The 27,777-nt window shown below is 43.4% G+C and overlaps 1 protein-coding gene across 5 annotated transcripts in view; it reads left to right on the forward strand.

Annotated features, from left to right (window-relative positions):
- The first annotated feature begins 4,879 nt into the window (after positions 1-4,879).
- Positions 4,880-27,777, forward strand: part of srgap2 (SLIT-ROBO Rho GTPase activating protein 2) — a 182,245-nt gene continuing 159,347 nt past the window's right edge. The window contains exons 1-2 of one of the 5 annotated variants that reach the window (XM_069941878.1): positions 4,880-5,897; positions 6,308-6,406. In XM_069941878.1, coding sequence (XP_069797979.1) covers positions 6,340-6,406 — 67 coding nt within the window. In that variant the 5' untranslated portion in view covers positions 4,880-5,897; positions 6,308-6,339. Of the gene's footprint in view, positions 6,407-11,779; positions 11,847-27,777 lie in introns of those variants that run through there. The other 4 variants (XM_069941880.1, XM_069941877.1, XM_069941884.1 and 1 more) reach the window with 4 other exon arrangements.

Consider the following 27,777-nt stretch of genomic DNA (forward strand, 5'->3'; position numbering starts at 1 on the left):
TCACATGGAAGTCCAACTCCCAAGTAAATATTACACAATGTTATATGGAAATGCAGAGTTGTATTCCCCTGGAAAAAAATCGCATACAATTTAAGGAGTATAGAGTGAGTCGAAAGAACTAAAGACTTGTTGATCCAAACCAAGGCTTTTATTAACTAAAAGACTGGAGCATATCACAAGTAGGTCGACCAGTCCAGAATGATCTGGTCTGGCTAGGAGCAATCCTTTAAGACCTGCCAGTAGGTGTGGCTACACTCTCAGCCAACCACAGTCATCCTACACTACATCTGTACATATACACATTGGTGATAGAATCTCCACTATCACAAGGAGGAAATATGGCACATTTTTAGGGGTGTGGCAACCCTAATCTGCAACACATTGGTACACAGATATATAGGAAATGAAAGAAATGAAACAATCTGTGCCAGCAGTGAAATGATTGAGATCAGTGAAGTGGGTTGTGGCACAGATGACATGCTCTTGTATTTTGTTACTTAGCTTTTTTTTTAAATTTTAGGTTTCTTTGGGTTTTTCTAAGTTCCCTTAAAGGATACATACTGTTGTTCCCATTTCCTTCTTACAGCGAAAACATCTGTCTGATACTGTTGGGTCCCATTTATTTAACTTTTGGGGCGTGGTGTATAGCCTGTGTAACCAATTATATTGTATCATGCATAACCTCGTGTTTATTGTATTTCTCATAGTTCTGGAGCATAGCTTTTCCCATTGTTATTGAATGAAGATCTACCGGGACCAATGCCTGAAGAGGGCGCACGAAATCTGTGAACCGGTGCGGACTCGAAAGGCCAACATGGCCTGTTCCGCTCCGTAAATGGTTATATGGTTATATGGTTTGTAACTTTACTAATATTTGGTTCCTTGTATTTATATAATCATGTCTTTGTTGTATTAGGGTGTGGGAGGGAGGGGAGAGGGGTGGGGGAAAAATAGACTCTGTATGTTATATACTATTGTTGAAATTGATTGGGTTGGATTTGTTCGTCTTTAAAAATCAAAAATAAAATATTAAAAAATTATACTTTGAGAACTACAATTGGAACTGCTTCCATATTATTCCAGGCACTGCATTTCAAAATCTTAGTCCTCTTAAAGAAGTGTTTTATTTAATGCATAGAAGTGCTGGAAAAACTCAGCTGGTCACTGTACTGACAATAACCATACCAGCAGTGTGAGTATAAGACAGCTTTAATAAACTAATATGTACGCTAAGAGGTCTTGTCTCTCTGCAAGACAAACCTGGAAGGCTAGACTAGCTCTGGACTGCTTTATCTACAAGGTCACTGGGGTGACCCCTGGTGACCTAGTGGTGTAATTACATATCACCACATTCACCCCCCCTTAAAAAATTGTTATTCCCCTCCCCCCACCCCCCCCCCACTCCCCATCCTCCTTCTCTTGTTTGTAAGATCATAAGTCCAAAATATTTTGTGGCTTCCGTTGCCTTCTGGACCTCTTCGGTAGTGGTATAGAGGTGGGGAGTGCGGTCTGCCTTTCGGCCTTTCTTGGTGGAGGTGTGAGAGTGGGAAGTACTAGATGGCCATGTGGGCTGGGGATCCTCTTGTATGGGATTAGGTCCTGCCCTGAAGTCTAGGGTGGTGATATTTTGTGTCTGCTGGAGGAGTAACCAGGGTGCTTGGGGCTGTTGGCTAAGTCTCTGGCTTTGGGACGTTTGCAGCGGGCTTAGGGGGGGATCCCAGCGGTGGCATCAGGCCGCCATGGTACTGGGGAAACTGCTGCTGGGGAGTGACAGTAGCGGTGTCTGCTTTCCCTGGCTCTAGAGTGGTCAGGAATTCTGCACATACATGGCGATTGGGAGCACGACTTGTGGAGTTCCTTCCACCCGCGCTTGTAGTGGCCCCGGGGTTTAGGGTCGGCAGTGCCTGCACTGGCGAATCCACAGGCAGGCAGGGCTCTTGGCAGTTTCTGACCTGCCCTATCATACTTCTGTGGTCTTCCCCGCATTCTGCCACAATTCTAGTACAGCGGTCCCTCACCATCTCTGTCCTCGGATGCATGTGTGTGCTGGTCGTCCCCGGATTCCATTCCTCAGGAAGAGTCTCCAGGTGGTCGGGAATGCGCATTGGAGCAGAAGCAGTTTCCATCCTGGGGATATTATTTTATTAAATTGTACTGACAATAACCACACCAGCAGTGCAAGTATAAGACAGCTTTAATAAACTAATATGTACTCTAAGAGGTCTTGTCTCTTTGCAAGATGAACCTGAAAGGCTAGACTGTAGCTCTGGACTGCTTTATATACAAGGTCACCGGGATGACCCTTGGTGACCTAGTGGTGTAATTACATATCACCACAGTCACGCAGTGTTCTTTGTGGCAAAGATACATAACCAATGTTTTGAGCCTATGTTGAAAGTGAGCAGGAGAAGTTACAAGAGTAAAACACAAAAGTCAGCAGACACTGTGATTGAAGCAAAACAATGCTGGAGAAGCTCAAGTGGTCAAACAGTGTACTTTATACAGTAAAGATAAAAATATATAACCTACATTTCGGATGAGCCCATTATCAAGATATGAGCAAAAGGTAGGAACATTCAAGCACCTTCCTACCTTTAGCTCATAGCAAAAACATGATGCTGAAGAAACTCAGCAGGTCGAATAGAGTACTTTATACAGCAAAAATAAAGTCACAAAACCAATTTGGGCTTGAGTTCTTCATGAAGATACAAACAAAATGTGGGCAGGCACCTGAACAAAATGGTGGGGGGGGGGGTATGTGGGAAGTAGGGGCAGGGGGAGGAGCAAAGTCCCACAGGCAGGATGTAATTCCTCCTTTCATAGCAGTGCTTCTGGGGCCTTCATCGTGCAGTAGAGGCAGTGCTACTTCTGGTGCGGACCTGCAAAGTACAAAGGAGTGGAGATGCAGTGCTCCCATGGGGTCCAGCTGCCCAGTTTACTGCCATCGGCTCTGCATAGGCTCTGAACGGCCCGATGAGGGACCCGTGACCGCGGGTCTGCACCCAAAGTTAATCGCCATGAAGGGTTGCAGACTCCAGAGAAGTGGAGGGCTGGGGAAGGGCACCAGAGCACCAGAGGACAGAAAGATCACCCGCTCCCCCAATACACCCACCCCCATCTGAGAAGGAGAAGTGAAGGTGATGACCCACAGAATGGTGATCTTGGCAGTGGGCCAGTGAGGGGGCTCTGTTGCTGAGGGACCAGTGCATGCAGCGGGCTGCTGGCGACTTGAGGCGAAAAACCCGCGGAAGCTGTGGGCTGCTAGAGACTGCTGTTGGGCTGCGGACTGCTGGAGACTGGCACAAACTGGCTGGAGGGGGTACCAGGTAACGGAACAGGGATCTGAGGAGGTGCTAAGGGTAGTGAAGGGTTCCTGACTGTGTCGAAGGTTTGGATCGGGAGCTCGGGTCGCCAATGGTTTGGACTGGACTCTGTGTGGCTGCAGGGGCTGCAGAAGCGCTGGAGGCAAATCTACAGACTCAGTGACTCTTTTGTTTCTCTCTCTTGGACTGTAAGAGGCGCCCAGGAAATTCCTGCCGGTGGCAAATCTGTCTGCCTTGCAGCAGGCAAAAATAAATTTTCTGTAGTATGACATTGTTTTATTACGATAATAATAACCAGCGTTGTCTCCGCTCCATCCTCAAAATTCATTGGAGCGACTTCATCCCTAACATCGAAGTACTCGAGATGGCAGAGGCCGACAGCATCGAGTCCACGCTGCTGAAGATCCAGCTGCGCTGGGTGGGTCACGTCTCCAGAATGGAGGACCATCGCCTTCCAAGATCGTGTTATATGGCGAGCTCTCCACTGGCCACCGTGACAGAGGTGCACCAAAGAAGAGGTACAAGGACTGCCTAAAGAAATCTCTTGGTGCCTGCCACATTGACCACCGCCAGTGGGCTGATATCGCCTCAAACCGTGCATCTTGGCGCCTCACAGTTCGGCGGGCAGCAACCTCCTTTGAAGAAGACCACAGAGCCCACCTCACTGACAAAAGACAAAGGAGGAAAAACCCAACACCCAACCCCAACCAACCATTTTTCCCCTGCAACCGCTGCAATCGTGTCTGCCTGTCCCGCATCGGACTTGTCAGCCACAAGCGAGCCTGCAGCCGACGTGGACTTTTACCCCCATAAATCTTCGTCCGCGAAGCCAAGCCAAAGAAAAGAAGAATAAATTGAATCTTGAATATTAATAGATGGATAAGGGAGGGAGCGCACACCAGCAAATAATGGGAGGGTGGATGGCTCTGTGAATGGAGATGGAAGGGGCGAAAAGAAGACAGATGGATGAGGAAGAGCAAGAGAACAGAGATACCTGAGAAAGCCGTCAGTTTGGAGAATGCTCAGATGGAAAATTAAGTGTTGCTCCTCCAATTTATGGAAAGTTTGGGTTTGACAGTCCATGAGGCCATGGACAGACACGTCAGCGAGGGAGTGGGGAGCAAAATTGAAATGGTTAGCCACTCAATAGATGGAGCATGCTCAGCCATGTGATCGCCCTGTCTGTGTCCAGTCTCTCCATTGTAGAGAAGGCCACAAGGGGAGCACCCGATGACTCCAGCAGATACACAAGTTGGAAGGGCTGTTTTGCTCTTCCCTTAATGAGGGACTCAAGCCTGAAACGTTGGTTCTGCATTTTTAGCTTTGCTACACTGTTGACCTGCTGAGTTTCTCCAGCATTTTTTACAAGGGTGCATTTTGAATGATCTCATTCCTGGACAATAGAACTAGGGAGGTCGACTGCAAGTGCTTTGCAAATACCCCACTGAGAATAATAGAGCACGATCTTAATCCATTTGTCTTTTGATTGTTAGTGCATTAGGCAATTTGGAATTTGCATTCTGAGGGGTGGAGACTTTCTGTTCGTGTGTGTTTCAGTGGCATTCCGACAGTCCCACTCCGAGACAGAGGGAAGCGCTCCTCGTTTCAGAAGAAGCCACACTCACCGTGGATGGGCGAACGGAGCGTTTCTTGTCTGGGCAAAGAGCTCCTCGTTCAGCGGGACTGCGGTGATCCCCCAGAAAAGCCCCTGCAACTTTAAACCTCTGCGCGAATCCGAGTCGAACATGGAATGAGAAGCAGAAGCGAATGTATGAAGCCGGCAGAATAGGACGAGAGGTTTGCACAAAGGAAGCTGTGTGTTTCACGGGACACGAGAGAGGGAAGGAAGGCAAACGAGAAGGAGGGAAGGGGAGAAAGAAAGGCATTGGGGGGGGGGTGAAAAAAGTTTCTGGACTTGGACAAAAAGAGTGTCAGTTTTGTGGAAGTTTACTGGCACCGAAAAAGGGTTGGATGTGAATATGAAATGAATCAAACAGCCGATTTCAACTCCACAGCACCTTTAGTTTCGCAAAATTGCCCTTTTGTAGACTTTTTTTTGCGGGGGGGGGGGGGTTGGATCGTTGCCTTCGATCGTGTCCGTCAACAAGATTTATAAACGGGAAGATTTTAACAACAAGATTGGTCAACTTTCAGATTTTTATTCAGCTGTGAAAGATCTTGCAAAGGAGGACGAGGCGAGGATACACTGAGTGACCTGCTACCCATCATATCCTCCTTTATTCTTGGGATATATTTCAATGCCCACCCATTTGCTGAAGGGGATATATCACCGAAATACTGACAGTTCACGGACCCTCGTCTAACCAAACCTGGTGGTCTCATCGCACTCTGGATCCCGTCAATCCCCTCAAGAAGGAAAGCTGTACAGTTTTTTTTTGGGTTTGAGCGCATCTTCGCTTCCCTGAAAGAACTTAACCAATACATAGGTGTTTGGCCACTGCGGGTTGGCCAGCAACAAAACCTTCCACAGAGAGGGAGAACAATCCAATTTTGTGGACCCACATTCAATCGAGTGCGTTGGAATGCGCCTGGGTGGAGATTGCAGCATGCTGAGTGAGCTTGGATACAAAGACGCGCAGTCCCACATTTTCTACACGCTGCTCTCTATCTCTTCCTGTTATTTCCAGCATCTGAAAGCTTTTTAAATTATTTTCCAATCCATTCATTCTCCTTCCTCCCCCCCCCCACCCCATCACCCCCATCCCCTTCCTTGGTCGATCCGTACTCTTTGAGTGAATTTGCTGCAGTCTGTGTGTGTGTGTGTGTGTGTTTCTCTCTATATCTATCTATCTTTTCTCTCCATGGTCAGTTGATTGCATCTACTGCGTGGTTTCAATTTCCACCCAAACGCTCTCATTCTTATGGACTGATTGAAAGGGGTGGGAGGGGAGAGGGTGGGGGGTGGTCGTGGGATCGCCAGCACGAGATTAGCATCAGAATCTTGCGTCTGCGATTTCTTTTAGCCGAAGAATAAAATATTTCTACACGGACAAACATGACATCGCCTGCCAAATTCAAGAAAGACAAGGAAATTATTACCGAGTACGAAACACAAGTCAAGGGTAGGTTGCGATCCATTTCTATTTTAATCAGCCTTGTGTGTAGAGCAGAGTTTGGGCATGAAATGTATCTATTGAGAGTCCAAGTGGTTACAGGGTTAACCATTGCCATCGATGGGTTGCTGCCGGCCACCCGTTCTTGAGATATTATGATATCAAGGGCATATTGAAATTGCATTTGTTAGTATTCGACCACATTCTGAATACGTTAATCATCTGTAAACGACTGGTAGAATTACAATTCCTGTCTCTGATTCAGTCTGACAGATATTTCTGCAATTATTTAATAAAAATGTACTCATCATATAATTAGTTGGGGCTCTTTCTGCTTTCTAAGGGCAGATCTGTCTTGGCTTGGGTTTTGTGCTGGTGGAAATAATAATTGTCGAGGTGTGTGGGGGAAGGGGAGACAAATTGTTGGGTCCTGCAGTAAAGGGGTGAAGGGTCATTACTTCAGTGATGGGTTGTAAACGATCTTGGCAAACGAGAAGATCAGCTTGCAACAATCCGACATGGGATATTTTCTGAATTCAAATTTTTTTCCAAAAAAAATTCCAGTGCAGTGCACTCAAGGAATAACACAAGAGGCATGCACAAGGTCTTCCAGTCAGTGTTGACTGCACTCAGGGCAACAGGTGTGATATTGCAGCAAGTCCCAGTGCATTGCCCACCCCTTCCTGATGGCTCACCAGTGGCTCCTGCTGGAATGTCACCAGATGTTAGATGACTCAGTCTCCTTCCTTACTTTGATTGTCTTTCAAAACTCGATGCCTGACCTTTTTTTAAAAAAATGTAAGCATGTGCACGAATTATTGAGAATGGGGTAATTTGTTATGGTTGACTGATACTTTTAAAACTTAGACCCAAGAATTAGTGGAATGAAATTGGTTTTGGGGCAAAGGTACCATCCAAACAATAGCTGAAGGGCAGCTGTTTTAAACAACTCTCCATCATGGAGATAATTGGGGAAAAAATATATCACTGCAAGAAGCGCTGTTGATTTTGCCAATACTTGTGCTACTGTGTACAACTGGTTTCCTCTTCATCTTGCATGGGAGATGGGGATGGGGGAGAGGGGGGGGAGGGGGACAGGCAATAGAGCTTAGTGTGCCTGGATGAAAAGAAAGAGCTAGAGAACAGAACAATATCTGAATGCATAGCTCTCCATTCCTTGAGAGGAAGGATCATTTATATTTTCCTCATCAATAAACAACCTTGGATTTGAAATCCTGATCTCTGATTTTCTTTTACATATGTTCCTGATAGAGTTACATTAAAGTGCTGTACATTAAGTAAATCAAGACATGGCCATTAAAGTTCACTCAAGGGTTCACAGTATTGTATCAGTTTGGTACTTAACAAAGCTATTTGATGTATCCAATTTTTATCTCCAAGACTTGAGCATGAAGACAAAGTCTCACAATGTTTAATTGATGTATTATAAGTTCAGATATATTTTATTTTCTGTATTGCAATGTTTTTCAGCCATGTTTGTGCCATGTATTGCAATCTGCTTCCATTCTTTGAATTAAATGCATTACAGGTATAATTTGTAAATATTTTTTCTTTCCTCTGGTATGGATTATCCTTTAGGAAAATACTTTTTCGAAAAACAGGCAAGTTAAAAGGGAGAGAGAGTGGGGGGAGGAAAGGTAGTAGTGTCTCACAAGTACCTATATTTTTTAAATTACTTTTCCATTCCTAATTGGCCCTGAAGCAAGATAAACTTGATAGTAGCCTTGTAATCACTTTTATACCAAACTGGGTATGGAGGACAAATTGATGGTGGAGGGGTAAAGCTTAGTTTTTAAACAAGCCAAAACATCATGGCTAACTGGACGTGAGGTCTGGGTATCTTCCTGCTTCTCGTAGAGCCCAATTTCAGTTAATTGGGAGATAAACTCAAGGTTTAATTGCTTTTGGCAAAAGAGCGACTGAGGGAGAAATTGTATTTTGCTGATTTACCTCGTCTGGGTTCCCCACAAGCTTTCCAAAGACACAGAAATGAAATGGAGGACAGTTTCCAAATCCACATTCCTGCATCATTTTATCTGATTGCCCTGCAAAAGCCCTTGCATTTTATCTGCGCTAATTGCAAATGAATAAATTAATGAAGAGGAAAATGAAACGTCTGGGTATAAAGAGAGCCATGTGGAACAAACCATGTAGCCTTTTTAAAGACTTAGTACAAGCATGATGGGGGCCATACGATTTGATTATAGATTTAGATAGAATCACATTTTGCATAGGCAACAAGTTAAATAATAAAATTGATTTTTTTTTAAATTTTGCATTGAATTACAATTTTTTCAGATGTCAGCATTTTTGGCAGGCAGAACGTAGTATTTATTGAATGTGGAGATTTCATTACAAGGTAATGCAAAAGATTATGTTGACTGTATTAGCTCTAATAGAGTTTGCTGCTTTTTGTAAAAAGTTGAGGATTCTTTCTGTGATTAGGCATGTGGGACCAGTATTGATCATTTACAACCACAGGAAAGCATAGTAGAAAACCTTTTTGAAGGCAATGTTCACAATTAAGTTAGATTTGGGAGAAAAATGGAAAAGACTAATTTAGACCAGCAGTAATATTTTAAATTGGCATAAAGCCAATTTTACCTTACCAAAAAAGGGGATTGGAAATGGCAGGAAAGCTATTCAAAGAAGTTGCCAAACCTGGATCCTCATGGATGTCAAACAGCAATCAAGATGTGTTGAGACAAAATACTGAGATCTCAAAATTGGCTTAGATTTTGTGGTGAAATTTGGGTGACAAAAAACTGCCTCAAGGAATATTGGCCAGTGACAACATGGGCACTACTTCAGAATTGAAGGGCATCCACTTAGAACAAAGGTGTAAAGGCATTTCTTTGGTCAGAGGGAGGTGAATCTGTGGAATTTGTTGCCACAGATGGTTGTGGGTGGCCAGGTCATTGGGTGTATTTAAGTGAGAGATTGATAGGTTCTTGATTAGCCAGGGCATCAAAGGCTATGGGGAGAAGGCCAAGCAAGAGGGCTGAGTGTGAAAATGGATCAGTTCATGATTGAAAGATGGGACTGACTTTATGGGCTGAATAGCCTATTTCTGCTCCTATCTCTTATGGTCTTGCAAGAAACTGTTGATCCTGTAAAGACTTAAACAGCAATTTTAAGCCCCTTCCACACTTGCATCCCAGTAAATTGGCCATTCAGTGTCCCAGGATAGGAATGGGGGTTTGGCCTTTCACGCTAGACCACTCCTAACCAAGACACTGAACGCTTTCACACTTGCAAGGGTTTATCCCCAGCATTTGGTCAGTTCTACCTTTAATAGGAAGTGCTTTCAATGCAATTGCCCATTTCACACTTGCCTGATCTCAACACCAGCCTCTGCAGACGCCAGGGATTGTACTGGGGTCGAGGCCGGCAATTTCCAGCATGAGATGACATCATCTGATGCTAGCATTGAGCAGATTTTGCTTTCACACTTACCACTTTAAAGGCTGATTGGCGTTCGATTCCTGGGATCACTGGCAAGTGTGAAAGGGGATTTAGTCTGAAGTTGGAAGATGTGTGTATTTTAAATTAATTATTTTTGTCTCTCTTCATAGAAGGGTAAGATGCAGCCATTGACCTTGAGAATGATTGAAAGGAGAAACCCAGAGTAGAGACATATTAGATCTTCTATTCCAAATAATTTGTATTATCAGCACTGGTTACGGATTGTTTTACAATAGACCTTGGCTCCAGGCGTAATGTAGAAGAATTGGAAGACCGCTAATATGGTATTTGTGCTTTTTTAAACAAAAAAGATAGATGAATAATAATTGGTCTGTCTAATGTTAGTGGTAGACATTTTTAGGAAAAATTCTCAGCAGAAGTCACAGCGCCAGCGATGGGACCAGGGTTTGAATCCAGCACTGTCTGTAATGAGTTGGAAGTTCTCCCCGTGTCTGGGTGGGTTTTTTCCAGGGGCTCCAGTTTCCTCCCACCGTTCAAAATTATACGAGGGATATAGGTTAATGGAGTGTAAATTTGGCGGCATGGACTCGTGGGCCGAAATGGACTGTTACCATGCTGTATGTCTGCACGTCTAAGTTTAAATTTACGGTGCCATGTGGCAGATTGACCAAGAAAGTGGAAACCAATTGGATGCAATGAAAAATGTTAATGGATGAAATGTTGATTTATTGGAAGATGACAAAAGATAATGGTAACATAATTTTTTATTTTCATGATGGGAAGCTGCTTGTAGTGAGGTCCTGCAGAGATTTGTATGCATTCCTTCTTTTTGTGATTATATAATATTGATGGACAAATATTGGACCCATTCTTGAGAAATTTGTCAAACATACCAAAAAAAACATAATGTAGTTAATAATGAGGATTCTGGAAGATATCAATATACTGATTGGATGTGTTCAAAAATGGCAACTGGAATTTGATACAGAGATGTGCAAGGTTATATGCTTTGGAATGATGAACAAGGTATGAGAATACATGATAGCAGCAAGATCCAAAGGAGGTAGAAAAATTGAGGATATTGGAGTACATATCTACAGAATCTGAAGTTAGCATGGCTGGCAGATAAAATAGTTGAGCTTCGCTTGAGATACAGGTGTAAACTTTTTGGTCCTGCACGGCATGTTTGAATTTGTAGTTTAAAAAGAAAAGTACCTTTCTGTGCAGTTGAAGGTGTGTAGCCTAAAAGACTTGGTTGGCATCATATGATGGGAAATGGAAGTAATCTAAATTGACCCATTTTGGCCAGCAGATGCACACAATGTGATTCTATGACTGAAGTGAAGGATGGAGTCCCATAATGAAACAGGCAATCAGTTCTCTACTGAGAATTTAGTTTGATTTAAAACTGAGGTTTTGCCAGCTATTTTATGCAGCCATTTTCTTCTTTGCTACCACCCACATCACCAACAGATTCCCCAGCTTTCAAGTTAGAATTGAAAGTATGTTCTTGCTTCTGAATTATATACCCAGTATCTTGGGATTAGTTGAGATAATTTTCAATTGAAGCTCCAGTAATTCAAGTTTGGTCATGCCTTTTAGTTGTTTTGTAATCGCAAAGTTATTTTAGATGTACATAAAAGTAAAGACACTGGAATAATGTTGCTCTAATATAGTGAAACTCACAACCTTGTATTTAGGTTAAACTGCAGGGATAATTGCTGTGTGCAGTAAAATCGGTTAGCTCCGAATGGTATACTCAAAACTATGTCAACATTTAATTTCAGACTTGGTGTAACAGCTGAAAGTTTTGATAGTAATGTTGTTCAGTGAAGATTCCATCACTGGATGATACAAATCCTTTAGCAATCAATCTAATTTTGACTTAACAGACATGTATCAATATTTGTTTCCTCCTTTTTACTAGATCTGAAGGTTAAATGCATGTTGTGGACAATGCATTAGACACTATTAATGGTTATTAAAGTGTTCTTCAAGATTGGTGAGTTTCACCCATGAAAGCAAAAGTTTGAGCTGATTGTAGATTTAGATTTAGAGGATGATTTTGTGGCAATTGGGACTGCAATCTTAAGATGATTCAGGAAGGTCACAGGATAGATTTTGTGGAAAATGGGTGGGAAAGAGAGAGAATTTTTCAAAACTTGGATTTAAGAGTTATTATCAAAGGAGCAGTGCATAAGGATCTTTACCCTGTCACTGGCTGTGTTCTTCCTAATTTGGGTTTGCTTGAAGCTCAGTGCTTAAAATTATACGTTTTGGCACAGAGATAATTTTGATTCATAAGCATAAACATGACAGAAAGAAAAAGAAAATATCGAGTAGTTGTTTTGTGTAGTTTAGAGGAGCATTCCTTCAATACAGTTTACTCATTTAGAAATGGATGAAAAGACATACTGACAACTATAAATTTTATCTAGGTTGTGGTCAATTTCAAATGGAATTTGAGATCCTGCAATCTCCAAGTCATTGTATTATCTCGTCAGTTGACTATGTGAATGAGAAGGCACTAGGAATCCATCTGGTATTCAGCTTTGCAACTTTTATGGTTATATTGGAGAGCATCTGGCTAATATATTTCTTTTCAAACCACTTTCCCTTTATCTTTCCTTTTGAATTGGTGCAGTCTGAGAGCACTTTCTATTCCTATGCAGCGACTGCTGCGGCCATGCAGTGACTGCTGCGTCCATGCAGCAGGGTGAACCAAAAATTGACTATATTATTTGAGTTCACCGCATTGCCCCATGGGGAATGCCCACTTCCGGTGAGGTATGCGCCGGTTTCCGGAGGTGAGGTTAGCACGTCGCTGCATCACTCCTTGGCCGGCGGTGCGCCACACGGAAGCGGGGGGTTCCCTTAGCTTACACTTGGCATCAACTGTGGGCTTCTTTTTGGTAGTGAAGGGAGGCCTGCGCCATCTTGGGATGGTCGACTTTTGCAGCGATTCAGCCTGTCCACCTGCGGGGTTGCTTGGCCTGCTACATCACCTCCCACCGCCCTCCAACCCAGAATAGTTGCCGCCCCCTGAGCGGTTTAACTTACAGTCTCTGGGTGGTTGGCCTCTGCATCTGACCTAGGGGGCCGGTAGTGCAGAGTCCAGGAGTGTGGCTTTGAGACAGAGTCAACTGTGAATGTCCGGTCAGCCACCAATGTCCAGTGTAAACATGACACTGTCTCTCTGTTGTACCTTGAATGAGCCTTTGAACAGGTCCTTGCTGACCTCTCCTTAAGAAAATGTAGTGAGTGGACTGCAGGTATGCAGTAACATGGCTGGGCGGTGAGCCATGTCGAGATGGTGGCGTGGGGGGGCGGGCGTTCACCCGCTTGCACCCTCAAACTCTGGAGGACATCTAAGGTGTTGGGCTGTGGGCCGGGAGGGGGGGAGTTGAAATGAATGCCCCCAGGTGAGTGGGAAACCGTACACCATCTCTGTGGACGAAGCTGGCAGGTCCTCCTTCGGTGCCTTGTGAATGACGAGGAGTACCCACGGGAGCTCATCCACCCAGTTCGGGCTATGCAGCCGGGCTTTCAAGGCATTGGAAATGCTTAACCAGGCTGTTTGCTTAGAGGTTGTAGGCTGTGGTGTACTTGACTTCCACAGAATTTAGTCAGGCTGGACCACAGCAAGGAGGTGAACTGTGCCTCTAGGTCCAAGGTGATGTGGATCAGGACTCTGAAGCATGTGACCCAGGTGGATAGGAAAGCCCTGGCACACGTCTCTGTGTCTCCGGCCAGTGGGTAAAACAGTCATTCGTTATGAACAAGTACTGCATTCCCTGACTCACTGGGAATGGGCTGAAGATGTCTATGTGGACATGCTCGAACCGGTCTTGCACTGGCTCAAAAGTCTGGAGTGGGGCTTTTGTGTGCTGGTGTACCTTGGCGCGCTGGCACTGTAAGCAGGTTCGAGCCCACAGGGACACGTCTCGATGGAGGCCATGCCACACGAACTTGTCAGACAGCAGGCAGACCATGGACGTTATGGAGGGATGGGATAGGCTGTGGATCTGGGGCACTGAAATACATGTTCAAAACCACTGAGGAAACGTGTACTGGCAACTTGGAGATGAACAGGGCCTTGAAGAGGAAACAGTCTGTACGCCCATCTGCTAGGGCCACCATCTTGTGCATGAGCTCGGAGGGATTCCTGTCATCCAGGCCCTGCATATTTAAGATCCAAATGACGTGCTCGTGCCAGCTGAGTTCTAGGGAGTCAAGAAAGAACCGCCGGAACTGCTCGTACTTGCGCTCCATTGGGAGGTTCTCCATGAAGGAGAACTGGGACTCAGCCAATTGCAGCCAGTTACTGGGCTGATTTGCCCAGAAGGGCGGTAAATGCACTCCCACCGTGTTGGTTGCAGCTGTTGCGACTGTAAGTAGTAGAAGATTCTTGGATTTTGATGTGTTCGATGAGGTTTCCAAGACATTGGAACCGTCAGGGTCACCACTTAGCGTCTGCTGCGACCGCGCTACGAAATGAAGCAACGTCCACACAATACGAGGGTGAACTAAAAACTGACTTTATTATTTGAATTCACCGTGTTTCCCCGTGGGAAACGCCCACTTCCAGTGACGTATGCGCCGGATTCTGGAAGTGATGTCAGCAGGTCGCTGCTTCACTCCTCGGCCGGCAGTGCACCAAACGGAAGATTCCATTAGCTCATATGTGGTGTCAACTGCAGGCTTCTTCTCGTTAGTGAAGGAGGGCCCACGCCATCTTGGGATGGCCGACTGTTGTAGTGATTCAGCCCGTCCACCTGTGCGGTTGCTCGGCCTGCTACACCTATTTCTTTTCACTCGAAAGGTTTCATAAACTCAGCCAATATATTAAGTTACTTGAGTGATTATCTTCAAGTTTCAGCTAAGCAAGCTTCAGTGGGATACTCAAGTCCAATGTGCAATGCATGTACATTGTGGAATAGGACATAACATAGAGATAAGAGGCAGGAACCATATTTTTCCTTCTTTCACCCCGGGAGGCCAAGATCTGTCATAGTTTCCACTGTTTCCCAGGTTGAGATCATCCTGCAATTAGGTTTGCAGTCTGCTTCCTGATGTTGTTTGCCATTCTGAAGCCATTTCTGCCTAAAGGGCCCACCTTGCATCAAAACTAAATTAATAGAATTGGCCTTTCTTAATCAAATACATGTAACGCAGCAGAAACTCTTTCATGCATAAAACATCTGTGCATAAGGGCACCTTTCTCTATAAACGACTGCATTGTAGTCATTTTTTATAAACGTGGGATTTGTACAAAGAATAGTTCCGTTTGAAAAATTATCAAAGTGCTCCATTCAACTGTGGAGCAAAACACACTTGTTATTCTAAAGCACTGATTATCAAATGCATACTAGTTTTTGACTGCAGTGGAAGTGCTGTTACCAATTCTAGCTTTCATCCTTGACCTGTATAATATTTAGGCAAGTAATGGAATAAGATGTCTCAGTGATATTAGACCACCTGCAGCACCAAGAGATTGCACAGAATTGCTGATTTTGGGATTGTTTCAATAAAGACTTTTTTTTGTGTTCAGTGGAAAATAAATTAGTGTCCCAGTTAGGTGAGTGAAAAAGATGGCATGGGATTGTATAAAGACAACAGGGGGTGCCCCAGAGTCCTTGCCAACTTCAGCCATTTTTCAACACCATTTAAAATCAATTGAAATGGCCTTTATTCCATTGTTCCTGTGGGTGCAAGCTGTGGGTAAATTGATGGCTATGTACAGTATATTACAACAGGAATTACAATTCAAAAGGAAAGCACAATTGGTGTCCTGAGGTTGTGAAAGGTGTTACGCACCTGTAAGTCTTCAATGTTCTTGTACATTTTGCTTCCTTATTTTATTTTTGTGTAATTATATTTGTCACATCTGGTACAGTTTCTAAAATGTTCTACTTTAGATTTGGCGTTCCACAGTCTGAAGGCACACTTGCTAAGCCTGTCCTGTACTTTTTGATCTTCTGGGATTTTGGTCTAATCATAGAGGATTAGACCTAATTAAATCTAATTATTTTAATTCTGGTTCCTGTTCTATTGTGCTCCAGATCAGGTGAAATAAATTGTCATTGAAGTGGGAATAAGAAAATCTTCCCAAACCTTCTACTTTAGGGGACTGTTTCTGATTGTCGCAATGGCAGCAGGCCTCAATTGCTGCATTGTTTACCTAGGCTTTTATTATCCTGTATTTTCCCCATTTCAAATCTTCTGTCTCTTGTTCTAGTTGAGTCATGCCAAGCCCAGGCATGAGGTAAGCTGGGTGGTGCAGATTCCAGGTTTGTCTGAGACGCACGAAGGTCCCTCAAGATACACAACTTCTTAAAAATGGAGGACATTTTTACATTTTCAAGGGTAAGGGTTAGGGTTAGGCTTAGGGTTGAAACTGTGGATCAGGATTGAGGCTGAGATGTCGTTGATAGTTCAGTGCCTTACTAATTCTTCATGTATAGACTTGCCATTTTCATGAAAATGTTGACACAACCAGAAATATCTTCCAACACCAGCACCTCCAACTTCTGATAATATTGGCACCAAACTAAAATCCATATAAATTTTCCCTGGTTGTGCTTTGGCTCAATGAGAATTCGCATTTGCCTCTGCTCCATATAACCATAGAACCATTTACGGAGTGGAAACACGTCATGTCGGCCTTTCAAGTCCACACCGGTTCACTAGAACAACTCCACTAGCTCAAACCTCCCGTTCACCGCCACGTGATGTTCAGGTTGAAATTTTTTGATTCATTGATAAACATATCCAGATCTCAGTTTTGCCAAGAACCTAAATTTGTTTACCCTCTCCACCTCTGATTCCCCCAGTGATCTGGCTTTCCTTTCTGAAGTCAACAATCAGCTCCTTAGTTTTGGTAGCATTGAGTACAAGGTGCACCATTCAGCCAGGTTTACAATCTCCATCCCATATGCTTTGTTGCAGAGATAGCCTTCCACAGATTGTACCTGACTAATGGTTAAAAGTGAAGCTTTTTGTATGTTGCAATATTGCTGCTTTTTTAAGCTACATATGAGTAATTTTCAAACTGAATCAAACTTGTACCCCAGCCACTTCACACTTACATTTTGGGAAGTACAGTATTAAACCCTCCCAGATTCTGACTTGAAATTGGGAATACTTACTTGACTACCCATCGACAAGCTCCACCCATAACCCAAGCAAACAAGTTGAAAATTTGCCTTGTTTTTGGGGAAGGGGGTGCGATTTAACAGTGTTTTGGGATTATTTGTGTATTTGAAGACTCTGCTTTCTTATAAATGTACTAATCCATACCCTGTATCATTACATCATTGAGTATTTATCGTTTTAAAGCTGATGGGCTTTAATTATCCCTTCTTGGCCTTAAAGTTTAATATAGAGTATGACTCCAATCATCTGAAATCGGATTATCTGAAATCCTCAATTATCCAAAATTTTTGTTGACCTGGAAATGATGTCTGTTCGGCTCAGAAATTATTTTCGGTTAATTGAGGATTTCAGAAAAATCAGAAATCCTCATTTATCTGAAAAATTTCAAAGCCAAAATGACATCACTTCCAAATCAATCAGAAATCCTCAGTTATCCAAATTCTTTTTGGAGCTGAACTGACGTCACAAAGTGAAAATCTTTTTGGAATTTTGGAAAAAACTTTTGAGTAGAATTTCAAGTTTTTGGTGTTGGATTTATCTTATTTTGTTCAGGTTGTTTTTTTTGGTGAGAATTAAATTTTCCAATAGCATCCCAGTTAATTGGCTGTGCAGTGTCATGTGATAGGAAGCCCTTTGTGCCGATTCCACTGGGCCACCCCTAACTGGGACACTAATTTCTTTTCCACTGAACGCACTCATCCCCGGGGATCGGAGTGTTCTACCTTCAACTGGAAATGGGTGACTTTCTGCTTTCCCTTTTCCACTGGTTGATCAGCACGCCGGCTTCAGCAAACACTGGGGATATGTGTAGGAGTAGAGGCAGTTAATACCTGGTGTGAAATGATCTCATTTTGTGCTGGTCTTTGGACAGTGTTCCTTTTCCACTGGACTCTGTCCCAGTAAATATCGTTTATTCGAAATAGACCTGGTCTAGGCCTTTTCAGATAATCGGAGTTGTACTGTCGTTGATCTATGGATACATAATCCTTTATTCTCATTCACCACATAGGAATGTGTGTTGGACATGTTGATTCTAGACCTCATGTCCCACTGACCACAGACTGACCATTGTATACATTAGCTTTTTTTTAAAAGCGCAAGACAGTAAAATAGTTGGCATTCTTTTGAAGAAGGTGGGATGCCTTCATTCTCTCGTACCCTGTACCACTTTTCCTCAAATATCTTGCTCAAATGGCCACTTTAACATGGTAGCAGTAGAGGTAATTTTGGCAGTATGGTTGATAATGAAAGAGGGAACATAAAAACCATGCTTGGTATTGGTTCACTCAACAGCTCATGAAAGCACAGAGAGCAGGAACACTTGACTTTTCCACATTCTGCCTTTGACCAATATTAACTGTCCCTTTGTGCATATAAAATTATAATACATTTTGGGTTAAATATATTGTGACTGTTGGGAGTAAGAATATTCTGATTTTGCTTATATTGTGTGGGTGCAGTCAAGATTCCCTTCTCTTTCTTGTTTGGATCCAAAGAGTTAATTGTTGCTGGAATCTAATTATATTTAATGACTTTCTCTTTGTAACCCTTGCACTGCATCATTGAAGTTAATTAGGGCACAGCACAAATTATCGGTGTCATCAGCTTCAGTGGTACTCTTCATCCATTTGACAGATTTCCCCAGTTACCCGATGAAATGAGAGGCTTTGCAATGCTTTGTTCCATTTAAAGATGACATGCTGTATTCCCCGAATTACCAAGTGGTTTAAAAGACCATGACCTTGTGTCTCCTGATTTCACCTAAAATGGTGCTGACTCCTTCACTGTTACTCCTTAGATAGTCCCTTAGGGGTTGAGAATGATTTGCTTTTACTGCAGTGAAGAAATCTGTTTTTGCAGGGTCACAAACTGCTCGCCACATAAACAAGATCCAGTTACATAGGGAAACCGAGCTGAATGCATGGATGTGGTCGTGCCCACACACTCTTCAATAGCATTCTTCCTCTATCTGTTCCCACCCTCGGTTTAGCTTTCTACTTATCCCTTTCTCTCCTGAGACTTCCCATCTCCTGTTCTTATCCCTCGGTCCCCATAGCTTCCTTCCTTCAGTATTCATACACCTATCTATTCCACCCACTCTCCCACCTTCCCATTCCCTCCCGCCCACTCTCCCACCTTCCCATTCCCTCCCACCCACTCTCCCACCTTCCCATTCCCTCCCGCCCACTCTCCCACCTTCCCATTCCCTCCCACCCACTCTCCCACCTTCTCATTCCCTCCTGCCCACTCTCCCACCTTCCCATTCCCTCCCGCCCACTCTCCCACCTTCCCATTCCCTCCCGCCCACTCTCCCACCTTCCCATTCCCTCCCGCCCACTCTCCCACCTTCCCATTCCCTCCCGCCCACTCTCCCACCTTCCCATTCCCTCCCGCCCACTCTCCCACCTTCCCATTCCCTCCCGCCCACTCTCCCACCTTCCCATTCCCTCCCACCCACTCTCCCACCTTCCTATTTTTCTGATTGTTAGAAACTATCACAGTTGAAAATAATCTTTTCCACACCAAAAATCAAGAAAACATGGACTTCCAGGAAGCATCACAAAATTTTGAATAGAATTTTGTCTGTTCTCACCAGCTCACGGCAGCTTGAAGCTAATTTCAGTGCAAACAAGGGGATTGGACAAGCAAGCTTCCTAGTTTTTATGGTTGATTACTCTTTGTGATCTTACTGTTTGCTCTTTCTAATCAATTTACAAGCTTGGAAGAAACATACAATAATGATAAGCTGCGCTTTTTTTAATCTGCGTCTTGGAATTCAGAGACTATTCATGAGATTCTCAGAGAATACATTGAATGCTGTCCCAGAGACTGCAATATATAAATAATAAATGGTGCATTTATGGACCACCTTGTTATAAAGTATTCAGAGAGCTAAATTAATGTGTAATATGTTGTTAGGAGCCAATGTATGTAGCAAAATATCAAAATTTACACAAGATAAATGAATGGCTTGGTGCTTATGCCATGAATTGTCTGCAGTTTGTAAAATTAAACCACTTTTGACTCAAGTTTTGGGCATCGCTGTGAATCTTCACAGCATCTCCTGTAGACTTTGCCCTTCTTTCAGAAGGCAGTTATGAATTGGATTGCATGATGGCATGTGGTTCAATTTCAATTAAAAAAGAAAAACCCGTGGAAGAAAATTGGGATCTTGCTGAACGTTGTACCAATCATGATTTTCCTTGAAGGACCTCAATATTATCACACATGTGGAGGAGCCCAGGCAGGTACTGTAGTGTCCAATATTGTCCAGTGAATGTTCGGACATCACCCAGAGACAGTAGGCAGAAGTAAAAATTAAGTTTTTGTGAAGCTTGAAAAGAATCTGCCCAGTTATCATCTCTTTAAACAGTATTCTTTGTCCATCCTTTCACATTTTGACGCTTATTTGATTTACCAACCCTTTGCTCCCCTTGCATGGATTTGTCAGCCCAACAACCAAATCAGTTTTAGTCTATGGCTGCTGAAGGCCTCCTGCCCAGACAAGTCCCCTTCTCTGTCTTCCACCTAAAGCAATTTGATCTCTGATTTTTTTAAAATGTCACTTTCCCCCAAACTTCACCTACTGTTAACTGCACGTTATTGACTCCACGTAGCTGACTTTTCTCTACTTGTTCTGCAGTGACAAAATGAGTAAAGAAATGGTCTTTGCTGTGTTGGGCCTGGTCAACTTTGGGCAAGGTTGGATAGATTTTTACATAGTAGGGAAATTAAGGGATATAGGGAAAAGGCAGGTTGGAGGAGATGAGCCGATCATTAGATCGGTCGTGATCTCATTGAATGGCGTAGCAGGCCTGACGGGCCAGATATCCTACTCCTGTTTCCATTTTTTTTAATGTACTTATCATGGTCAAATTGCTATCTGTGCTATCATGTGAAAACTGTTTACTTTGGGTGGTGCACTTGAGGGGAGCTGGTAATTTGATCACAGGAAATACAGCCTCTTCATGTAGAGGAAAATTGAAAAAGACTTTGAATCAAAAGGGAATGCTTTCTTTCTTCTCTTCCCAAAGAAAACAGTTGAACCAAGATTAACTAATTTTTGTCCTCTTCTCACATAAAATTTCAAAAGCAAGTCTTTCCTGTCAGCTGAAACCTCCAATGCCTGCTGTGATCGGCCCACAAACCGACAGAGGAGGAGAGAGAGAGAGAGGAGAGAGAGAGAGGAGAGAGAGAGAGAGAGAGAGGAGAGAGAGAGAGAGGAGAGAGAGAGGAGAGAGAGAGGAGAGAGAGAGAGAGAGAGGAGAGAGAGAGGAGAGAGAGAGGAGAGAGAGAGAGAGGAGAGAGAGAGAGAGGAGAGAGAGAGGAGAGAGAGAGAGAGGAGAGAGAGAGAGAGAGGAGAGAGAGAGAGAGGAGAGAGAGAGAGGAGAGAGAGAGAGAGAGAGAGGAGAGAGAGAGAGAGAGAAATCAATGAACACCGACCGATTGCACAAAAGGCGTATTGGCTTGAAAGAATAATTAAGTATGAATGCAGGCTGAGTCGCAGCTGACCTTAGCATCACTAATGTAATGGCATGTTAGCAACAGTTCAGTTGAAAAAACAGCATGCTCTCAGTGGTTCAACTGGTTAGTAGTCCCTGTCGCAACAACAGTTGTAGATTGCTCTCCGTGTGTGTCGGCAGGCGCACGAGAGATGGGAGTCCTTGATAATACTCGCGTTGGGTTTTTCAAATGGATGTTGATCATGTTTTGATGTGATGTTGATATATTAAACATTCTCCTGAAAATGCAACGTTAATTTCTTTTTGTTTTATGATGGGTTTTTTACCATTGAAGTCCAATGATGGTCAAGTCCTCATTTCCTTCCGATTCTATTTGCATTAGAATTGAGAGACTGTGTTTGTGCCCAGATTTATGTACCCGTACTGTATTCACTCCAATCTTCTGGTCTTTGAGGAGGCTTCAGTTTCAAACAAGAACAAGGCCAGGTAAATTGCTGACTTGTATCTCAAACAGTGTTAGGGGAGATCAGAGAGAGTGTCAAATCCAAAGAAGGAGCTTTCAAATTAGCCAAAAAGAATAATATCCCTGATGATTGGGAGAAATTCAAAGTTCTGCAAAGGAGGACAAAAGGATTAATTAGGAAAGGTAAAAGGGATTACGAGAGGAAGTTGGCAGGGAAGATAAAGAATGACTGTAAAAGCTTTTATAGATACATTAAGAGAAAGAGGAAAACTACACAACACAAGAGAGTCTGGAAAAACAATCAACTGAAAAACCTCACAAAGATTAGCGTATTCAGAGCCGTTGTCATACCCACACTCCTGTTCGGCTCCAAATCGTGGGTCCTCTACCGGCATCACCTACGGCTCCTAGAGCGCTTTCACCAGCGTTGTCTCCGCTCCATCCTCAACATTAATTGGAGCGACTTCATCACCAACGTTGAAGTACTCGAGATGGCAGAGGCCGACAGCATCGAATCCACGCTGCTGAAGATCCAATTGCGCTGGGTAGGTCACGTCTCCAGAATGGAGGACCATTGCCTTCCCAAGATCGTGTTATATGGCGAGCTCTCCACTGGCTACTGAGACAGAGGTGCACCAAAGAAGAGGTACAAGGACTGTCTAAAGAAATCTCTTGGTGCCTGCCACATTGACCACCGCCAGTGGGCTGATATCGCCTCAAACTGTGCATCTTGGCGCCCCACAGTTCGGCGGGCAGCAACCTCCTTGGAAGAAGACCGCAGTGCCCACCTCACTGACAAAAGACAAAGGAGGAAAAACCCAATACCCAACCCCAACCAACCAATTTTACCTTGCAACCGCTGCAACCGTGTCTGCCTGTCCCGCATCGGACTTGTCAGCCACAAACGAGCCTGCAGCTGACGTGGACATTACCCCTCCATAAATCTCCATCCGTGAAGCCAAGCCAAAGAAAGAAGAAGAGAAAGAGGTTAGTTAAGACAAATGTGGGTCCGTTGTGGACAGGAATGGGTGAGTTGATCATGGGGAACAAGGGTATGGCAGACTGTCTGAATGACTATTTTAGTTTTGTCTTCACCAAGGAAGACATAACTAATCTATAGGAAATTATTGAAGATCGGGGATCTATTATGATGGAGGGACTGAAGGAAATAATTGTAAGTCGAGAAGTTGTATTAATTAAACTGCAGGGATTAAAGGCAGATAAATCCCCAGGGCCGGATAGTCTGCATCCGAGAGTGCTGAAGGAAATAGCCCAGGAAATAGTGGATGCGTTGGTGATAATGTTTCAAACCTCTTTGGATACTGGATTAGTTCCTGAGGATTGGAGGGTGGCCATGTCACCCCATTCTTTCAGAAGGGAGGGAGAGAGAAATCGAGAAACTACAGACCAGTTAGCCTGACATCGGTAGTAGGGAAGGTGCTAGAATCGTTTCTTAAAGATGCAATTGCAGTACATTTGGAAAGTATCTTCGCACAGAGTCAGCATGGTTTTGTGAAGGGGAAATCATGTCTGATGAATCTAATAGAGTTTTTTGAGGATGTAACCAGTAGAGTGGATAGGGGAGAACCAGTGGATGTGGTATATCTGGACTTTAGTAAGGTGTTTGATAAGGTTCCACACAGAATACTAGTGTATAAACTTAAAGAGCATGGTATAGGAGGTATGGTATTAAGGTGGATAGAGAATTGGTTGAGGGACAGGAAGCAAAGAGTAGGAATAAATAAGTTATTTTCAGAATGGCAGCCAGTGACTAGTGGGGTACGGCAGGGCTCAGTGCTGGGGCCGCAGTTGTTTATGATATATATCAATGACTTAGATGTGGGAATAGATAGCAGTATCTCTAAATTTGCAGACGATACGAAGTTGGGTGGCAGGGTTAGTTGTGTGGAGGATGCTAGGAGAGTGCAGGGTGATTTGGACAAGTTAGGCGAGTGGGTCAGGACGTGGCAGATGCAGTTTAATGTGGTTAAATGCGAGGTTATTCACTTTGGAGTTAAGAATAGGAAAGAGGATTATTATTTAAGTGGTATCTATTTAGGAAAAGGGGAGATGCAGCGAGACTTGAGTGTGCTGTGCATCAGTCGTTGAAAGTGGGCGTGCAGGTGCAGCAGGCAGGGAGGAGGGCGAATGGTATGTTGGTGTTCATAGCGAGAGGATTTGAGTACAGGAGTAGGGAGATCCTGCTGCAGCTGTACAGGGCCTTGGTGAGACCACACGTAGAGTACTGCCTGCAGTTTTGGTCACCTTATCTGAGGAAGGATATCTTTGCCTTGGAGAGGGTGCAGAGAAGGTTCACTAGGCTGATGCTGGGGATGGAGGGACTTGCATATGAAGAAAGGTTGGATAGACTAGGATTGTATTCTCTGGAATTTAGAAGATTGAGGGGGGATCTTATAGAAACATAAAATTCTTGAGGGTTTAGACAGACTAGATGCAGGAAGGTTGTTTCCAATGCATGGAAAAAACCAGAACCAGGGGCCATAGTTTAAGGATAAGGGGGATGTTTTTTAGGACTGAGATGAGGAAAAATTTCTTCTCTCAGAGAGTGGTAAATGTGTGGAATTCTTTGCCACAGGAAGTAGTTGAGGCCGGTTCCCTGTCAATATTTAAGTATAGGTTAGATTTGGCCCTTGTGGCCAAGGGGATTAGTGGGTATGGGGAGAAGGCAGGAACCGGGTACTGATCAGCCATGGTCATAATGAATGGCGGTGTAGCCTTCAAGGGCCAAATGGCCTACTCCTACACCTATTTTCTATGTTTCTATGTTTTTCTGCCCTAATATTAATCAGATGAATTTAGTACAGAATAGATCCCGAGAGAAGTTTTGCTCCACTAAGTTGAGATTGTGCAAATTGATTCCATGTCAAAGCTTGACTTGATTAAAATAGAGGACATTCAACTTCAAAGTTATTGTCAGAGCACAGACATGGCATTACATACAATCCTGAGATTCTTTTTGCTGTGGGCCTGGAAGAATTTCTACTTATCAGTAATTGTAAACTGTATACAAGAACAAAGATATGTATTACAAAAGAGGGAAATGAAAACAAACAAAAGTGGAAACAAACTGTGATGCAGAAAAAAATCAGTAATAGAATGATATGCAAAATCAGTCTCTGAGTCTGTTGTATGGGAATGTGATGGTAGATGGTAGCAACTGTTCCTGAATTTGGTGGTACAGATCATGTGGCACCTATACCTCTTTCCTGATGGCAGTAGTGAGAACAGAACGTGTCCTGGGTGGTGTGGATCTTTGACAATTACTGCTGCTATTCTACGGTAGCATTCCATGTAGATTTCCTTGATGGTGGGGAGAGTTTTGCCTGGGCTTTGCCACTACCTTTTGCAGGGCATTCCACCCAAAGGTACTAGTGCCCCCATATCTGGCTGTAATGCAGGAAGTCAGCACTACACATCTATAGAAGTTTCCGATGTTATTCCGAACCTCCCGAGGAAGTAGAGGCACTGACGTGGTTTCTTCATGATGACATGTGGGGTCCAGGGATGGTCCTCCACAATATTGACTCCTAGAAATTTAAATTTGTTCACCCTCTCCACCTCTAATCCCCCAATGATCACTGGATCGTACATCTCTGGTTTTCTCTTCCTAAAGTCTGCAATCAGCTCCTTAGTTATGGTAATATTGAATGATAGGTTGTTGTTAGTACATCGTTCAGCCAAGTTTACAATCTCCCTCCTGTTTGCTGACTCATCACCCCATTTTATACAACCGACTACCGTGGTTTCATCAGCGAATTTGTAGATGGTGATGTTGTACGGAGCCACACAGTCATAGGAGTAGAGCAGGGGGCAAAGTACGCAGCTCTGTGGTGCTGCTGGAAATTGTAGCCTGATTGTGGCCTGTAGGTGAGGAAATCAAGGATCCAGTTACACAGAGGGGTGTTGAGTCCTAGGTCTTGGAGTTTGCTGATCAGTTTTGAGGGGATGATGGTGTTAAATGCTGAACTGTAGTCTATAAAGAGTATCCAGATGTATGTATATTTGCTGACCAGGTATTCCAGGATTTTGTATAGAGCCAATGAGGTGGCATTCACCATATACTTGTTGCTGCACTAGGCAAATTGGAATGGATCTATGTGGCTACTCAGACAGGAACTGATATGCTTCAAAACCAGCCTCACATAACACTTCATCACTATGTATGTGAGTGCCTCTGGTTGATAGTCATTTAGGTAGATTACCACACTCTTGTTGGGCACAATATGATCAAGGTCTGTTGAAGCAGATGGGTATCACACCCTGTCAGAGTGAGATGTTGAAGTTATCCAGGAATAAATTGGCCAGTTGGTCACACAGGTTTCCAGTGCTCGCCAGGTGCTCCGTCTGGACCAGATTCACCTTCTTGAAGGCAGCCGTATGTCATCTTCGAACATTGAAAAAAGAGGATCATTAGGGGACGTTGGGATGAGCAGTGGTTTCTTCCTTGTTCTGGTGGTCAAAAGGATATAGAAGGCATTGAGCTCATCTAGGAGTTCAATCTCCAAACGTGGGTTTTGGTGTAGAATGCCCATACAAAATACTGTTATCTCCATAGGTATTTCTGCAACTCTTTTAGTTGGAATTCATTTTCAATGATGCCGACTCTCGAGCCTCAGAAAAACTATTAAGAAAAACCTTACAATCTTGACCTAATAAGTTTGATTGGCACAGATGAGTTGGGACAAGGGGCCTGTTATGTGCTGTATGGCCGTCTGATACTGCAGATCAATTTTAAGTTCAAGCAATTGTTACCATGCTGAAGAATAGTATTTAACTTTTTTTTTGCATGCATATTTTTTGGTGTTTGCAATTTGGCTTTGACTCTTAGCCTTTAAATAATGGATTTGACTGAATTCTCTCTTGCCTCCTTACTCATCTCGCAAGAGGAGTAATTTAAGCAACTGAGGTTCTGTGGCTTAACCAGTGAGCTCTTTTAAAATTTCACAGATTACTACTAATTATTCATCTAGGTTATGCTTCTATTTATTTTGTGCAACCCCACAATGTAAAATCTGCAACACAACATTAGCTACTCACCATTCTCTGCCTCCACCCCAGCCCCATGAGAAAGGAATGAGGCTGACATTTATTTTGTTCCTGGATGCTGGTTGCTTAAGAAAGAATTTCCTATATTTATTTTAATTCACTATGTAGTTAGATCGTGAATAAATGAAGATGATTCAAAGAGTCACGTGGTATTTCGCTTTGGAACGGCTGTCTTTTGTTGCAGGGAGCATTCAGCACAAGTCAGCCGATAAATCAGTCCTCAATGTGGATTTGCAAGTGGGGAATGTTGGACTCTATCTACGTTCACTTCCAGATTTTTTTTTTGTACTTGATGCATTTCAGATGGTTCTATGGCTTTCTCCCTGGACAGTTATGTAGCTGCAATGGAATGAGATAGCTCAGAAAAAAACCCTGAGGAATGGATGGGAGCACGAGAAAAATGGATAAGTTCTGCTTGCAAAATCCTGCAAGGAAGCAAATATCATTTGCACTTGTCAAATGTCATCAGTGTGTATCTTGATTAAGTGCATCTGTCTCATTAATAGATCTAAGAAGCCAACAAATAAGCCTTTAAAAAGTAGATGTGGGCTGGTATGTCCCAATTGTTATAATTGGATGGTTTTGTAGTGACTGGTTATTTAATGAAGGAAGATAATTACAGCTCATGCTTGGACCATGCACTGAAAGAAAATGTCTTGGTATAGTCACATTTTTTACAAATGTCATCACTCAGGTATAGTGCATGCCTGTTTAAAACAACAGTGTTCACCATTTGACTTTTGTGGAGCCAGGGGGATACCCATGGTGTTCTGAATGAATACTTT

Source organism: Narcine bancroftii, chromosome 5 (genome assembly GCF_036971445.1).
Source record: "Narcine bancroftii isolate sNarBan1 chromosome 5, sNarBan1.hap1, whole genome shotgun sequence".
Taxonomy (NCBI): domain Eukaryota; kingdom Metazoa; phylum Chordata; class Chondrichthyes; order Torpediniformes; family Narcinidae; genus Narcine; species Narcine bancroftii.